At 36.2% G+C, this 19,249-nt stretch overlaps 1 protein-coding gene across 1 annotated transcript in view; it reads left to right on the plus strand.

The window, feature by feature from the left end:
* Positions 1–19,249, plus strand: part of GALNT13 (polypeptide N-acetylgalactosaminyltransferase 13) — a 584,203-nt gene that overhangs the window by 520,440 nt on the left and 44,514 nt on the right. Inside the window, exon 10 of the mRNA XM_047770427.1 lies at positions 19,072–19,211. Coding sequence (XP_047626383.1) covers positions 19,072–19,211 — 140 coding nt within the window. The remainder of the gene's footprint in view (positions 1–19,071; positions 19,212–19,249) is intronic.

The following is a 19,249-nucleotide window of genomic DNA, read 5'->3' on the forward strand; positions in this document are numbered from 1 at the left end:
AATAAAACAGACAACTTAGAAGAAATGGACAAAAAGGTACAACTTTCCAAGACCGAACAAGGAAGCAACCTTGTGAATAGGCCAGTCACAAGCACTAAAATTGAAAATGCGATGTAAAAATTTCCAATAAACAAAAGTATAGGACCTAATGGCTTTACAGGCAAATTCTATCAAACTTTTATAGAAGAGTTAACACCTAGTCTTCTGAAAATATTCCAAAATTTGCAGAGGAAGGAACATTCCCAAGCACATTTTTTGAGGCCACCATCATCCTCATACCAAAATCAGACAAAGATACTACAAGAAAATAAAAATACAGGCCAATATCACTGATGTACATAGATGCAAAAAATCCTCAACAAAATATTAGTAAACCAAATCTAATAATATATTAAAAGATTTATACACCATAATCAAATGGGATTTATCCCAGAGATGCAAAGATTTTTTCCATGTATGCAAATCAATTAATGTTACACACCACATCAACAAACTGAAGAATAAAAAATAAATAAATAAATGGTCATCTCAATAGATGCTAAAAAAGCTTTTGACAAAATTCAACACCCATTTATGATAAAAAAAAAAAAAACCTTCAGAAAGTGGACACAGAGAGAACCTGCCTCAACATAATAAAGGCCATCTATGATAAACCCACAGATAACATCACTCTCAATGCTGAAAAGCTGAAAGAATTTCTGCTGAGATCAGGAATAAAATAAGGATGTCCACTCTAGCTACTTTTATTCAACATAAATTTGGAAGTCCTAACTGTGGCAACCAGAGAAGGGTAAAAAAAGGAATCCAAATTGAAAAAGAAGTAATAAAACAGTTGCTATTTCCAGATGACGTGATATTATACATAGAACATCCTAAAAATGCTACCAAAAACCTGTTAGAGCTCATCAATGAGTTCCAGTTTAAAAAATTAATACACATAAATCTCTTATATTCCTATACACTAATAACAAAATATTAGAAAGAGAAATTAAGGAAACAATCATTTACCATCACATCAAAGAAAATAAAATACCTAGGGGTAAACCTACCTAAAGAGGCAAATGATCTGTACTCTGAAAACTAAAAGATACTAATGAAGGAAATCAAGGATGACACAAACAGCTGAAAAGACATACTATGGTCTTGGACTATAAGACTCAATGTTGTCAAAATGACTACATTATCCAAAGCAATCCACAGATTCAGCACAATCCCTATTAAGTTACCAATGGCATTTTTCACAGAACTAGAACAAAAATAATTTAAAATTTGTAGGAAACACAAGATCCCAAATATCCAAAGCAATATTGAGAAAGAAAAACAGCTGGAGGAATTAGTCTTCTTGGCTTAAGGCTATATTACAAAGCTATAGTAATCAAAACAGTATGGTACTGGCACCAAAACAGAAGTACAGATCAATGAAACAGGACAGAAAGCCCGGAAATGAATCCACACATCTGTGGTAAACTAATCTATGACAAGGGAGGAAAAATATACAATAGAGAAAATACTGCCTCTATAATAGGTATTGCTAAAAAACTGGACAGCTTAATGTAAAAGAATGAAATTAGAACACTAACACCATACACAAAAATAAACTTAAAAATAGACTAAAGAACTAAACGTCAAGGCCATATACTATAAGATTCTTAGAGGAAAAGAGGCAGAACACTCTTTGACATAAATTGCAGAGATATCTTTATGGATCCATCTCCTGGGGTAATGAAAATAAAAAACAAAAATAAACAAATGGGACCCAAATAAACTTAAAAGATTTTGCATAGCAAAGGAAGCCATAAACAAAACAAAAAGACAACCAACCCACAGAATGGGATAAAAATCTTTGCAAATGAAGGGATCAAAAAGGGATTAATCTCCAAAATATACAAATAACTCATGAAGCTCAAACAAACAACCCAATCAAAAAATGGGCAGATAAATAGACATTTCTCCAAAGAAGACATACAGATGGCCAAAAGCACATGAAAAGATGCTCAACATCACTCGATATTAGAGAAATGCAAATCAAAACTATAATGAGACATCGCTTTGCACAGATCGGAATGGCCAACATAAATATGTCTAAAAATAATAAATGCTGGAAAGTGTGTAGAGAAAAGGGAATCCTCCTATGCCATTGGTTGGAATGTAGATTGGTATAACCACTGAAGAGCAGTATGTAGCTTTCCTAAAAAACTAAAAATGGATCTACCATGTGATATGGCAATCTGGTTCCTGAGCATATATGCAGAGAAAACCATAATTTGAAAAGATGTATGCACCCCAATGTTCACTGCAGCACTGTTTACAATAGCCATGACATGGATGCAACTTAAATGTCCATTAACAAGGAAATGGATAAAGAAGATTTGGTACATATACACAATGGAGTGTTACCTATATACATAACGGAATGTTACCTAACCATAAACAAAGATTGAAATAATGCCATTTGCAGCAATATGGATGGATCTACAGATTATCATACTAAGTTAGAGAAAGACAAATATGATTTTACTTATATGTGGAATCTAAAAAATATTATACAAATGAACATATTTGCAAAACAGACTCACACACCTCAAAAACAGAACTATGGTTACCTAAGAGTAAAGATTGGGGGGAGGGATGGATTTGGAGTTTAGGATTAACCCATACACACTACTATATGTAAAATAAGTAATCAAGAAGGACCTACTGTACAGCACAGAGAAATTCTACTCAATATTTTGTAATAGTATATATGGGGAAAATTGAGTAAGAATGGACATATGTATAGGTATAACTGATTTAATTTGCTATACACATGAAAGACAACATTGTAAATCAACCATACTGTAAAATAAAAATTAAAAAACAAGTCAGCTGCTTTCCTAGCAATTAGCAAGTGGAATTTGAAATTAAATACACAGTACCATTTACAGTAGTACCTGCCTCACAATGAAATTCTTAGATATAAATTGAAGAAAATACACACAAAGTATATATGATCACTGTAGATTCTTTCTGTAGTTCAAAGTAGTAGAAATGAAGGATAAGTAAGTAATTAATAGGTTACCAGATCTCTTCCCTAGTTTCCCCTTCAGTAATCTTCCAAACTGTGTGAACAACTCTGATCCCCTATCTCAATGATTAGATTACTTCTTTGTTTCTCTTTTAAATTTTCATGGCTGAACAGAATCTTCAGAAGTGGTTTTGGAGGGAAGCTGAATCCACCATCTTCCCAGATTGCCAGCATTATAATTAAAGGCACTTTTCCTTTACAGCAGCATTTGTCAGTATGTAATTGATTCTGTAAGCAGGACCCAATTCATTCAATAATGGTATATGTTTTGATATTGGTCCAAATTTTGCTATTGTCCTAATTTATATGTGAAATAAGGGATAAAAGTCGCAACACAAATGAAAAAAAAAATACAGCAAGAAAAGGAGAGTCTATGACCTGGAAGAAGAGAACACATGTTCCTTTTTAACCAGTCTGCATTAGCCCACAGAGAGGCCAACTGAGAGAAGCAGATTAAAGAGTGAAGGTGACCCTGGGCAATTTTGTGGCCATTACCTTGTCAGAATACTGATGGTGTTTATAACTTTCCCACCATCCCACATTTTTTCTTTCTTATATCCTGTTTTCCAGTAGCTACCATAAGTTTTGGAATTATTATAGAGAATTTTAGTTTCCAAGAGATGTTTGCCCAGGCACAACAGTTTCTGCTGTTAACACTTTCCTGCTTGGTGCACTAACATCTCCCCAACCCAGCAAAGGAATCCATTTTGGAGGTAGATCCTGCATATGGGAAGTACAAGTAGAAATTCAGACCATCTCATTCCTCACTAAGTTTCAGTTGAGTCCAAAGCCTTCCTGAAAGTGGCTTTCCTTCACTCACCTGGATTTCCTGCTATGTTATGACTCTGGAATTCACAATAAGAATAAAAAAGTAAGATGGAGAAATTTTGGAAAAAACTTGTTGGTAAAGAATGCATGCTATTTCCACTTGATGTGGCAATCCAGCTTTGTCCCTGGCAGACACCATGATCTGAGGGAAGAACATTTATTATTTATTGCATTTTTTAAAAATGTGTAATTTTTTTTCCTCAAAGAATATATCCCAAATTCCAACCTCTTATAGTTTATAGTGCAGGATTGAAAAAAGTGTACATAGAAGAATTTTCCTGTCATTTGGTTGTTTTATATGTGTTTACTATGTTCATGTGTTTATCTAGAAAATAAATATGCTAAAATACATACACCCAAGAATTAATGGTTTCACTCAGCCTTGCTATAAAGGTGCTGCTGATTCATTGCACTTGGATCATAAAGCCAGCTTGGCTCAATTAGGTCTTTAATTTCAGTCATGGGGCCTCTGAGGAGAATAAATGCCTTATTCAACAATTTTTTTTTAAGTATCTCCTGTCTGTCAACCACTAGAGATGCAGAGGTGAACCAGATTTAGTCCACACTTTCCACACTGTGTAATGGTACTAATAATCTGATCAAGGATAATATCAATACTACTAGTTGTTGAATTCTTATCACAAGCCTGGCCCTGTGCTGTGCCTTTAATATACATTTTCATATAGAAACTTGTGACCAACAATTTTGCAGAAAAATAAAAAATGAGGGCTCAAAAAGGCTAAATGAATTTCTCACGATGTTTTAAAATGTAGATTTCATTGTTACTCAGGTATGGAGAAGCCAACAGTTGAGAGAATGACTGTAATTAAAAAGATAGTTACTTACAGTTCTGGAGAGGAAGAGGCTCACTATGCCACACTGGTGATGCCACACCATGGAAAACCACACAGGGAAGCACCAGAGCTGGTCAAGAGACAGAGCAGAGGAGAATAGGCAAAAACCTTTATTCTCCTTCCGTGGGAACCTTTATTCTCCTTCCGTGGGAAGGAATGGGTGGGGTAGGGTAAACAGGCTTAGGATTGGCTAGTTTGCACAATTTCAGCTTTAAGGTGTAGAGGTGATTGGGGCAGAGAACAGATGCCTGGTGTGCAGAAATTCCATAAAGGAAGCTGTTAGGGACATGGGCTCTGTAATGGTTGGTTTGTAGGGTAAACACACACTCTCAGGTGGGTCCTTTAATAGCTCTAGAGATTGGCTAAACCTGGGAAAGGCAACCACTCTGGGGGTCGTGGACGTCAAAACATCAGAAACACTTGGTTACTACTCAAGGTAACAAAGACAGTAACACAGAAGCAGAATTTAAACCCAGGTCTGGCTAAAGAGCAATTAATCCTTTAATAACTCTGAAATACTTCATCAGAGGGGTGCTATAATTTCCATTTATCCCTTTCATTTTCTGTCCAAGTTATCCCACTTAGCAACTGATAAAAATTCTCATATATTGGGATATGGGAAAGTCATTCTGGCTTATACATTAGTCAACTTGAGTTTTATGCTAACTAAACAAACAAACAGCACACATCCGTTTCAATTATTAAAGAAAAGGGCACGAACCTGAAGAATATCTGTTAAAAAAAAAAGAAAAAAAAAAGATTAAATGCCTCTTTCCAGGGACATCAATGCTGGTCATCTTTCAATGGTAAGACTCCCTTCCCAGGTGCCAAGGCCATAATGACTCATTATGTATGTGCTGATCTGGGTTTTTGGTTTGGGGTGTTTTTTATTTTTAAATTTTGAAGGGATGTATCCCTGACTCGTTTGATGTTTTTTGTTCTGACAAGACATAAAAATGCTGAAAACCATGCTTCTCCAGATCAGTTTCTCAGAGTAATCCGGGAAGCTGTTTTACAGGCTATATAGTTCTGAACTTGATTCAAATAAAACTGTTCTATTCTCATTGTAGATTATTTTCATTGATATGGTAATATAGCAAGGATGCTAATTTTCTGTTCATACCTATGAGCAGAACTAGGATCTGGTTCTTTAGAGTTAAATCTTGCTCCAAGTAGTTTTTTTTTTTTTAAATTTTTGATAAAGTATAAACTTCACTGAGCTTTAATTTTCTTACCTGCAAATAGGGAGTAATAATGATTATCCTGAAGAGTTTCTTTAAAGATTAGAGCATGTACTAACACAGTTTTTGAAGCCTTTACCAATGAGATTTTTTTATGGTAATTTTCATATTTCTAATAGTGGTCTCTTCTGCTTATACAAATCCCTTTACTATTTCCTGTAAAGCCATTATAATGTCACTGAATCTTAATAATTTTGCTTCTCTGTAGAACTCTTTTATTTCTTCAAGTCTGAATGATAACCTTTCCAGGCAGAACATTCTTTGTTGTAGGTCTTTTCTTTTCTTCATTTTGAATGTAGCATGCCACTTCCTTCCAGTCTGCAATGTTGCCGCTAAAGTCAGCTGATAGCCTTTATGGATATTTCCTTTTATGTAACTAGTTGCCTTTCTCTTACTGCTTTTAAGATTCTTTAATTTTTGCCATATTAGTTATAAATTATCTTGGTGTGGACCTCTTTGTGACTCCTTGTTTGGGATTCTATGTTTCCTGGACCTGGATATCTGTTTCCTTTCCTAAGTTAGGGAGGCTTTTGGCTATTATTTCTTCAGATAAATTTCCTTCCCCTTTCTCTCTCTCGCCTCCTCTTGGGACTCCCATAATGCAAATGTTAGTATACTTGAGGTTTTCACAGAGGTGTCATAAACTACCAGCATTTTAAAAAAATCTATTTTGTTGTTGTTCAGCTTCAGTGATTTCTACTACTCTTTCAGTCAACCGATCTGATCCTCTGTATCTTCTAATCTGTTGATTCCTTAAAGTATATTTTTAATTTCAGTTATTGTACTCTTCAGCTCATTTTGATTCTTCTTTGTACTTTCTTTTTATTAAAATTCTCACTATGTTCATCCATTCTTCTCCTGTTTGTTGAACATCTTTATGATTATTACCTTGAAGCCTTTATCAAGTAGATTATTTCACTTAATTTACTCTTTGTATGCTTGTGTCATGTTCATTTGGAACACATTCCTCTCTAGCCTCTCCTTCCCTAATTTTCTCTGTTTATGTCTATGTATTAGGGCAGTTATATCTTCCAGTCTTTGAAATGTGGCTTTATTTAGGTGACTTCCTCTGGGGCCCAGTAGCACACTCCCCTCTGGTCATGAAATGTGGCCTTATTTAGGTGACTTCCTCTGGGGCCCAGTAGCACACTCCCCTCTGGTCACTAGAGTGTGTGCTCTTTATACCCTATGTGGGCAGTGTGTTGGTTCTATTGTGGCAGGGCTGACTACTGTTGGCTTGGTAGTAGGCAAGGCTGGCCCATGGCCATAAATGGATGCTAGGCCTTGCCTGGTGTGGTGACTGCTTGTCCATTGGTGGGAAGGGATGGGTCTTGAGGTGGCTGGCTGCAGAGCCCAGTGGAATACAAGGATGGTGCCTGCCTGCTTGTGGGCTGGGCCAAGCCTTAGAGTGGATGGCTGATGCCTGGGGATACCAGGGTTGGTACTGGCCCACTGATGGTCTGGGCTGGGTTCCAGCATGGCTGATTGTAGGGCTGGGGGGTTATGGAGCTGCTGTTGGCCTGCTGGTGTGCATGGCTCAGTCCCCACTCAGCTATGTGTACATGGTAAACTGGGCTGGTGCTGGCCCACTGAAGGACCGAGTAAGCCCCTGGCACTTATAGGGCAGTTGGAGCATTTCAAAATGTCACTTGCCATTAGTATATAACAGTTATAACAGTAGGATGAGCTCCCCAGAAGGGCTGCTGCCAGTGTCTCCATCACCAGAAGGAGTTCCAATTGCCTCTGTCTCTCCATGAGGCTCTCCCAGATCAGCAAATGAGTATGACTCAGGCTCCTTTCAAACTACTGCTTCTGTAATGCTATTTGGATTGTGTGAGATTCAGTATGAGCCCTTTAACAGTGAAGTCTATGTTTCCTATAGTCCTCCCACTTGCCTGAATATAAGCCCTGCTGGTTTTCGAGGCAAGACATTCTAGGAGCTCATATTCCTAGTGCAGCACCCCCAGGCAAGGTAGCTCAATATGGGGATAAGACCCCTCGCTCCTTGCAGAGATCCACTGTGATTGTGACACCCTTCCCATTTGTGGATTGCAAACCCTGAAGTTTTGGGTCTTGACTATACTGTGTCTCCATCACTTCTATTAACCACTTTGTGGTTCCTTCCTTGTGTAGTTGTAACAAATATTTTCTGCCAGTCTTCTGGTCATACGCATAGACGGTTATTCAAATAGTTGCAATTTTGGTTTGTCTGTGGGATAAATGAGTTCAGGGTCTTCTTACTCCACCACCTTGGCCACCTGCTGATCTGCTCAAATTTTTTATTATAAAGATCAGATAGACCTAAATAATTAAGAAGCTGATTTTGCTTTTTCTATGTGGCATAGCTCTCAACAGAAGCTATAATTTTTGTACAATTCATTATATAATTTTGATTCCATTAAAATAAAATTGAAGTAAAAATAGTAGATGATAAATTCAACAGATTATCACTGTGTATTATTAGCTGGCAAGGGTCATCAGCCTCAATATAATTCTATCCAGTGACTTCTTTATGAGTGATTATGAGCCTGGGTAATTTGTGTGCATATGAAGAATGGGTAAAAATTTAAATAGTGGATTAAAAGAGCAGTTCTTTTAAATTAAAAAAAAGTCCCAAGTAATCTGCTAAAGCTATGATACAATATAGTACTTAGATAATCTAGAATACAGTAATCCCTAGTTGACTTGCATACTGTTCATGTATCACTATATATAAAAAGCTTTGATTACCTACACAGTTTTAATATTTGTGCTTAAGGAAAAAGAAAATTTTAAGGTTTTTTTTCTCCTTTCTCTTTTTATAGTAACAAAGGGAATGTGCACTGTCTTTATTTTTAATTATTTTTGTTTTCTCATATATTTTCATTCTACTCAGTTGTAATGACAGTGTAATAAAAGATTTTATATATTTTACATTTTCCATATTGTATATGGATATAATTATTTCAATACATTAATTATATTTTGTCAATTAGATATACCATTGATATATGGATTCCCTTATTAACAGAAGTTATTTCCCTTTTCTCCACTTTAAGATATGCTGAAATATGCATTCTCATGCCAAAAAAAAAAAAAAAAAACCCTCTAAGCTTTATCCTATTATCAGGCTATTCTGTCATTAGTTCCTTGATTATAGGTAACCAGAAATATTAAGCTTATTAAGTATGAGTAGTTACTTGGGAAGAACATGAAATTATTATGACCTTTCAACTATTATCTAAAGAATTAAAACATGATTGTTCTATGTATCTAAGTTTAATATTACCATGAAATAGACTTTTAAATGATGAATAAATGACAGATTATTAAAATAAAATATAATAGCCAATAAAAGGTTATCATTTAACTATTAATAAACCTACAATTGTAGAGTTAATTAAAATATTTTTTATTCTAACTCATTATGAAACTAATTCACAGAGGTTCTCCAGCATTTGTGCAAGTCCCATGGAAAACTTACCTTAAAAACATGTACCTCTTGGAGTTCCCTTGTGGCTCAGGAGGTTAAGGATCATCACTGCTATGGCACAGGTTTGATCCCTGGCCAGGGAAATTCCATATGCTCTGGGCATGGAGAAAAATCCTAATAAACAAAAACAAACAAACAAAAACCTTGCAACTCTTATAAATTGCCTTTAAAAAAATAATGAATTAAGATTCTTTATATAACAACTTTCTTCCCTCAGTCTATTCTATTTTTGTCATAGTATGTATCATATGATGTAGAACTGTTTAATTGTTTCTCTATCCCCTAGAGTGGTAAATTCCATTAAGGAAGATATTTTTACTTGTTTTGTTGACTAATGCATCCCAAGTGCATAGAAAACATTCCCTCTATACACTTGGGCAAAATTAGTATCTGCTGACTTAAGACTGGATTGACCTATGTGCTCTATCTTTGTCTTTTTCCCTCTCTTTTCATCTGTTTATCTTACTTCCATATTAGTGTCACTGTATTGGATTATCTATATGATAGCCTCAGAAGATCCAGGCTTTAATCATCTTTACAGCTAGAAATTCCAAAGGAAATAGAGCTTAAACTTCCTAAGAGTTCTAGAAAATTGTCAGAGTATAATTTTATTAAGCTGCATAGTTCTCATGGCCATTCCTAATCCAATCATTATAATATATTGCATTTAAATTTAAGAAATGGAATGTTTTGATTGTCTTGGCTGTCATTCAGAATTTGGATTGAGCAACAGAAGCATCCCCTGAGAACTTATTAGATATGCAGATCTCAAGTCTCACTCCAGACCAGCTGAATGAGAATCTGTGTGTTATCAGGATTATTGGTGATATGCATTTAGTCTGTGATCCCAGTTGGAGTTGGAAATGTGAGAAGGGATTGAATGTTTTCACCAAACCATACATAGTGAAAGGAACTCCACTGGGGAAAACAGAGATGCCATTCTTGGAAGGCACACACAAGGATTCACATGCACTGGGTCTGAGGGCATAACAGAGATTCCATAAGAATCTAGGCCAGACCTACCTGTGGGTCTTGGAGGATCTGCTGAGAAAGCAGAGGTTGGCTGTGCTGTGTGGTCAGGACACTCCTGAGAGGCAGAGGCCCCAAGGAATAATCAGCATGAGCTCCTTTGGAGGCTGTGGTTTTGGAAAAATCTGGCCCCACCCATCAACAGTGTGCAGGCATGGAGTGCTAAAAAGCCCCATGCCAAGCAACAAATAAGGTGGGAATGCAGCTGCCTAAATTCTTCCCAGGCACTCAGCTGCATCTAATCAAACCAAGAGACACAAGACTCATCTCCACCCATCAGTGTATAGGCACCAATCCCTACCATCAGGAAGCCTGACAAAAGCCCCTATAGCAAATTCACCCACAAAGGGGAAGAAACCAGAAGCAAGAGAGCCTTAAACTCTGCAGACTGCAGAAAGGAGACCACAAATGCAGAGAGCTAGACAAAATGAAGTAGCAGACTGAATACTATCCAGATGAGGAAACAAAGAAGAAACCCAGAAACAGCTAAGTGAAGTAGATATACACAATCTACATGAAAAAGACTTTAGGGTAATGGTAGTAAGGATGATCTAACTTTTTTTCTTGGGGGTGAAAAAAATTGGATGTAGAGATTTAGAAATCAGAAGAAATGTTTAACAAAGAAATAAAAGATTTAAGGAATAAACAAGGAGAGATGAACAACACAATAACCAGAACAAAAAATTCACTAGAAGGAAGCAACAGCAGAATACAGGAGACAGAAGAACAAGTAAGTAAGATGGAAGACAAACAGGTGGAAATCATTGACATAGAACAGCATAAAGAAAAAAGAATTAAAAGAAATGAGGAGAGTCTAAAAGAGCTCTGGGACAACATTAAACACATCAATGTTTATGTTACAGGGGTGCCAGAAGGAGAAGAGAGTGAGAAAGGGCTGGAGGAAATATTTTAAGAGATAATAACCACAAACTTCCCTACCACATGGGAAAGAAATCACTCATTCAAGTCCAGGAAGCACAAAGAGTACCATACAGAAGAACCAAGGAGGAACAACCCAAGACACATATTAATCAAACTGACCAAAATTAAAGACAAAGAGAAAATACTGAAAGCAGGTAGGGAAAAGCAACAAATGGCATACAAGTGAACCCCAATAAGGTTATCAGCTTATTTTTCAGAAGAATCTCTGCAGGCCAGAAGGGAGTGGCATGATAAACCAATGAAAGTAAAAAAAACCTACAACCAAACATATTCTACCCAGCAAGTCTCTCAAGATTTGATGGAGAAATAAAAAGCTTTACAGACAAGCAAAAGCTATGCGAATTCAGCACCACCAAATAAGCTTTACAATTGCTAAAGGAAATTCTCTGGGTGAAAAAAGAAAAAGCCACAACTACCAACAAGAAAATTACAAATGAGAAGGTTCACAAGTAGAGGCAAATAGTAAAGGTAGGGAAATCATCAACACACAAATATGATATCAAAACCAGAAATTGTGAGAAGAGGAGAATACAAATGTAGGATATTGGAAACATTTTTGAAATTAAGAGACTAGCAACTTAAAAAAATTTGTATTTATATAGACTGTATATCAAAACCTCATGTTAACCACAAACCAAAATTCTACAATAGATACAACATACTTATCAATAATTACCTTAAATGCAAAGTGATTAAATGGTCCAACATGGACTGGCTGAATGTATACAAAAACAAGATCCATACATATGCTTTATAAGAGACCCACTTCAGTTCTAGAGACACACAGAGACTGAAGGTGAGAGGATGGAAAAGATATCCCATGCAAATGGAAATCAAAAGAAAGCTGGAGTAGCCACACTTATATCAACAAAATAGACTTTAAAATAAAGATGATTACAAGAGATGAAGAAGGACATTACATAATGATCAAAGGATTAATCTAAGAAGATATAACAATTGTAAATATATAGGCAGCTAACATGGGAACAGCTTATATATAAGGAAACTGTTAACAGCCATAAAAGGAGAAATCCATAACACAGTAATAGTGGGGGACTTTAACACCCTACTAACAGCAATTAACAGATCATCTACACAGAAAATCAACAAGGAAATACAGACCTCAAATGACCCATTAGATGAGACAGACTTAATTGATATTTCTAGAATATTCCACCTGAAAGCAGCAGAATATTCTTCTCAAGTAGACATGGATCATTCTCCATGAGAGATCACATTCTGTGCCACAAATCAAGCCTCAGTTAATTTAAGAAGATGTAAATCATATCAACCATTTTTTCCAACTATGACACGATAGGACTAGAAGTCAACTACAAGAAAAAAATTATAAAAACCAAAAAAAAACACAAACATGAACATGTGGAGACTAAACAATACAATACTTTACTAAAAAATAACAGATAATGGAAGAAATCAAAGAGAAAACCAAACAATACCTAGAGACAAATGAAAACAAAAACACAATGATCCAAAACTTTGTGGTTTTGGGATGCAGCAAAAGCAGTTGTAAGTGGGGAGTTTATAGCAATATGAACTTACTGCAGGAAACAAGAAAAAAATCTCAAAAAACTGCAAAAATCCTCAACAAAATACTAGCAAACTGAATCTAACTATATATTAAAAGAATCATACACCATGATCAAGTCAGATTTATCCCAGGGATGCAAGGAGATTTCAATATATGCAAATCACTCAATATTATATACCACATCAACAGACTGAAGAATAAAAAACATATGGTCATCTCAATGTACAAAGAAAAAACTTTTGACAAAATTCATCACCTTTTAAACTCTCCATAAAGTGGGCATAGAGGGAACCTACCTCAACATAATAAAGGCCACATATGAGGAACCCACAGCTAACATCATTCTCAGTGGTGAAAAGCTGAAAGAATTTCTGCTGAGATCAGGAACAAAACAAGGATGTCCACCCTCACACTTTTATTCAACATAGATTTGGAAGTCCTAACCATGGCAATCAGAGAAGAAAAAGAAATAAGAATCCAAGTTGGAAAAGAAGTAAAACTGTCACTGTTTACAAATGACAATGACACTATACAAAGGACATCCTAAGGTGCTACCAGAAAAGTGTTAGAGCTCATCAATGAATTTAGTAAAGTTGCAGGTTACAAAATCATTTCACAGAAATTTCTCACATTTCTGAGCACAAACTTTGGTGACATTTTTATGCACTAACAGTGAAAGATCAGAAATAGAAATTAAAGAAGCAATCCCATTTACCACTGCATCAAAGAGAACAGAATAACTAGGAATAAACCTACCTAAAGAGGCAAATTATCTATACTCTGAAAACCATAAGATGCTGGTGAACAAAATCAAGGATGACACAAATGGAAAGATCTAACATGCTCTTGGATTGGAAGGATAAAAATTGTCAAAGGCAATTTATAGATTCAGTGTAATCCGTATTAAATAACCAATGGCATTTTTCACAGAACTGGAACAAAAAAAAAATTTTAATTTGTATGAAAACACAAGACCCCAAATAGCCAAAACAATTTTGAGAAAGAAAATTGGAGCTGGAGGAATCAAGCTCCCCAACTTCAGACTAAACTATGAAGCTACACCAAAACAGTATGGTGCTGGGACAAAAACATAAATATAAATCAATGGAAAAGGATAGAAAGCCTAGAAAGAAACCTACACATTTATGGTCCATTAACCTTTGATAAAGGAGAGAAGAATATACAATGGAGAAATGACCATCTCTTCAATAAGTGGTGATGGGAAAGCTGGACTGCTACATGTTTAAAAAAATGAAATTAGAACACTAACACCATACAAAAAAATAAACTCAAAATGGACAAAAGACCTAAACAGGAAGTTCCCGTTGTGGCTCAGTGGAAATGAATCTGACTGGTATTCATGAGGATGCAGGTTTGATCCCTGGCCTCGCTTGGTGGGTTAAGGCTCCAGCACTGCCATGAGCTGTGGTGAAGGTTGCAGATGTGGCTCAGATCCCGAGTTGCTACGGCATAGGCCAGTGGCTACAGCTCCAATTCGACCCCTAGCCTGGGAACCTCCATATACACCACCTTATGCCACGGTTGTGGCACACACAAAAAAAAACATAAACATAAGGCTGTATACTATAAGACTCTTAGAGGAAAAAAAGGCAGAACACACTTTGACAAAACTCAGTAATATCTTCTTGGATCCATCTCCTGGTATAATGAAAATAAAAACAAAAATAAACAAATGGAACCTAGTTAAACTTACAAGCTTTTGCACAGCAAGGGAAGCCATAAACAAAAGGAAAAGACAACCCATAGAATGGAGAAAATCTTTGTAAATGAAACAACAGACAAGGGATTAATCTTCAAAATATACAAACAACACATGCAGTTCTATATTTAAAAAAACCAAAAACCCATTCAAAAAATGATCAGAAGATCTAAAAAGACATTTCTCCAAAGAATACAGTATCACCTCATACCAGTCAGAATGGCAATCTTCAAATAGTCTACAAACAATAAATGCTGAAGAGATTGTGGAGAAAAGGGAACCCTTCTGCACTGTTGGTGGGAACGTAAATTGGCACAGCTATCATGGGAAACAGTATGGATGTTATTTAAAAAACTAAATATGAGAGTTCCCATTGTGGCTCAGTGGTAACAAACCCAACTAGTATCCATCATGACGTGGGTTTGATCCCTGGCCTTGCTCAGTGGGTTAAGAACCTGGCACTGCCATGAGCTGCATTGTAGGTTGTAGATGCTGCTCGGATCTGGCATTGCTGTCGCTGTGGTATAGGTTGGCAGCTGTAGTTCCAATTTTACTCCCAGCCTAGGAACCTCCATATGCCACAGGTGTGGCCCTAAAAAGAAAAAAAAAATATGATCCAGCAATCCCTCTCCTGGACATATATCCAGAGAAAATCATAATTTGAAAAGATACATGCACCTCAATGTTCATTTCAGCCTTATCAACAATAGCCAAGACATGGAAACAACCTAAATGCCTATCAACAGATGAATTAAGATGTGGTACATATATATAATTGAATACTACTCGGCCATAAAAAAGAACAAATTAATGCCATTTACAGCAACATGGATGGAACTAGAGACTTTCATACTAAGTTAAGTAAGAAAGAGAAATACAAATAACATATGATATCACTTATATGTGTAATCTAAAATATAGTACAAATGAACCTATCTACAAAACAGAAATAGACTCAGGGATTTTACTATGATGTGAAAGCAATATGTATTCCGTACTTCTGAAGTTTCATATTTTGATCTTTTTCTAGTCTAGTGACATACAGTGTGATACTCTCTAGAGATGGTGGGCAGTCCCAGCTCCCAGGTAGCCAAGTGATCAGGAGCATGAACAACCAGTACACTCACAACCGTTCTGTGCCCATTCATTATGTTTTTCACTTTCTGTACAATATTTAATAAAGTATCTGGGATATTCAACAATTTTAATAAAATTGGATTAATGTTAGACGATTTTGCCCAAATGTAGGCTAATGTAAATATTCTGAGCACATTTAAGATAAGCTCAGTTAAGCTATGGTGTTTGGTAGGTTAGGTATATTAAGTGTACTTTCTACTTAATGACATTTTAAACTTATGATGGGTTTATCAGGGTGTAACCCCATCATTAGTAGAAAGATCCATATTGTGAGTACAGAATCATCAGGAATTGCTAATGAAGTGATATATGTTCCTTCTCCACCTGCCCCCCCCCCCAGTTCTTTGGATGGGACAAGTCAGCTGTTCTTACCTAACTGTAGGTTCATGAGAAATACGGAGGGATATATGAGTGTTTGGTGATCACTGCTGTGTCTTACATTGTATTTTACCCCTAAGTAGGAAAATATCCACATTCAGGGGAAAAACCACGCTCACCAAAAAATTAACATATGCCCACAGTATTTGTGTGCATTTCCAATGGTAAATAAAAATAATTAGCTAGGACTAGGACAAAGCTCAAGTTGTAGTGGCAATGCCTAGGGCTGGCTCAGAAGTGAGGTAGTAGGGTAAGACTGCATTAGGTTTCCTCATTAAGCTCTATCATCCTCCACCAACAACCTTCTGATAAATTTGATGTGGGCAATTAAAATTTTCTCTTATCCGGAGTTCCTGTCCTGGCCCAGTGGTTAACGAATCTGATTAGGAACCATGAGGTTGCAGGTTTGATCCCTGGTCTTGCTCAGTGGGTTAAGGATCCAGCGTTGTCGTGAGCTGTGATGTAGGTCGCAGACACAGCTCGGATCCCACGTTGCTGTGGCTGTGGCATAGGCTGGAGGCTACAGCTCTGATTCAACTCCTAGCCTGGGAACCTCCATATGCCGGGGGTGTGGCCCTAGAAAAGACAAAAAAAAATTCTCTTATCTCATGTAAAATATATGCAAATGAATATTTAAACTTCCTTCCAATGAACAATTGCTCATAAAATCCTCCTAGGAACAAATTGGGGGACCAAGAATACTAAATCTTAGCATGATGAAAAAAGGAGGATAGATATATAAATAAACCACTTCAATTAAATTTGCCCACCTCAAAAATGAAACCAGAAGAGTAAAACTAACTGTTGAACTAAGTCCTCCGATTCTGCAATGCCTTTTTTTCTGGGCCCAACAGCATCTCTTTAAAAGATTTTCAAAACCACCTATTTGTGTAGCACTTAACACAAAGAGAAATTCTTTCAGTGATCTAATTTGCAAATGTTTTTGAATCTCTTGTTTTGAAGGTTGCACTCCAGATTGGAGGTTCTGGATAGAATTATTTCAAAAGGAAGTATTTACCTGTCTAAAAAGCCCAAAGATCTTGTTTTCATACAAACACTAGCTAAAAGAAAAAAAAAATTCATTGTAGAAGTTAATAGTTTGGCTGCTTAAGCACATCAGAATGCTTTCTAATAACACTAAGACATTTAATGTTGGGAAAAGAAAAGTTCTACAAAAAACAGAGGTGGCGGGGCGTGGGAAGAACTGGCAGCTGATAAGTTTCAGGAGTGCTGCTTCGTGTGAATATAATGATCCAAATAATGATATTAATTATAGACATTTAGATTGTCTAAACAATTTTTCCTATTTTAAAAAATGACTAATTGGTTTGGGGCTTGGTTTGGATAGAATATACTGAACACTGCGCAATTTTTTTTGCAGTGCCAAAGTCTGCTTGTTTATTGGTCTTAAAGAAATGTGTTAAACAGAGGCTTTCTCAAAACAAGCTAAGAAATAATTATAATCTTATCATAGTTAGTCATTTTAATCAAATACTTTTATTTTTTGGGGGGCGCACCTATGGCATGTGGAAGTTCTCAGGCTAGGCGTTGAATGCGTGCTACAGTTGCTGGCCTATGCAGCAACCACAGCAACTCTGGATCTGAGCCGTATCTGAGATCTACACCACAGCTCAAGGCAATGCCAGATCACCAACCCACTGAGCAAGGCCAGGGATCGAACCCGCGTCCTCATGGATACTAGTTGGGTTTGTTACCACTAAGCCACAAAAGGAACTCCAAATATCACTTTTAGCATTAATAATAATGAGCAATTCATGACACCATATCTTTTTATTTATTTTTATTTTTTTTTATTTTTTTGTCTTTTGCCTTTTTCTAGGGCCGCTTCCCACGGCATATGGTGGTTCCCAGGCCAGGGGTCGAATCGGAGATGTAGCCACTGGCCTACACCAGAGCCACAACAACGTGGGATCCAAGCCACGTCTGCGACCTACACCACAGCTCACAGCAACGCCGGATCCTTAACCCACTGAGCAAGGCCAGGGATCGAACCCACAACCTCATGGTTCCTAGTTGGATTCGTTAACCACTGAGCCATGATGGGAACTCCTGACACCATATCTTTTTATATAAAAATTAGAACCACTATTGTTTTTATTTCTCAACTAAAAAGCATTCTTTTATGATCTTCAATGGAAATGTTCATATATTCTGCTATTATACAAAGTATAATTACGCAATTTTAATATACACATGTGAGTAATTTCATTTGCTTATGTTAGTATCTTTATGCTTATTTATTTACTAACTTACTCAAGGACTTGATTTACTTTATACTAACTTATAAAACAGGAAAAAATCAATAAAGAAAAATTAGGTCTAATTTTTCTAAACCTAGATAGAATAAAAATTCAAGAAGTAGGAAAAGTTAGAACACATATGTGTCATCCATTGTGAAGATATTTATGTAAATTTCTAATGAAATCCAAAAGTGGTAAATAAATGACACTAAAGGGAAAATATGAACATTAACAAAAACAGCGGGGCTTCTGAAATTTTTACAAAAGAGAAACAGCCACGTTGTTACACAGCTCAGTTAAGGTTTGGTTATGAGATTCTGAATACCAACTTACACTTAATTATTCAATCTTAAAAGTACTTTGTGATAAATATTTGCATTTGAAAAGTCATAACCAGTGGAAAAACTTTTTATATACATTTAATGTGCTAACTGGATGTTAGTGAGAAAATAAGCATAACAGCTGTATATGCAATTCAATTTTATGACATTATAATTATGGAGGAAAAAAAAACTGATAGCAGAATAAACAAAGTGAAACAGTGCTAAGATGAAAATAGCACAAACTGATTTGTGTGTTTCTCTGAAAAATTCCAGGTGTTGTCAAAGTGGATTATGGAGATGTGTCAGTCAGAAAAACACTAAGAGAAAATCTAAAGTGTAAGCCCTTTTCTTGGTACCTTGAAAACATCTATCCGGACTCCCAGATCCCAAGACGTTATTACTCACTTGGAGAGGTATGAATTATTTATTTTGGTTAAGTTATAAATATATT

The sequence above is a fragment of the Phacochoerus africanus genome, chromosome 3, assembly GCF_016906955.1.
Source record: "Phacochoerus africanus isolate WHEZ1 chromosome 3, ROS_Pafr_v1, whole genome shotgun sequence".
Taxonomy (NCBI): domain Eukaryota; kingdom Metazoa; phylum Chordata; class Mammalia; order Artiodactyla; family Suidae; genus Phacochoerus; species Phacochoerus africanus.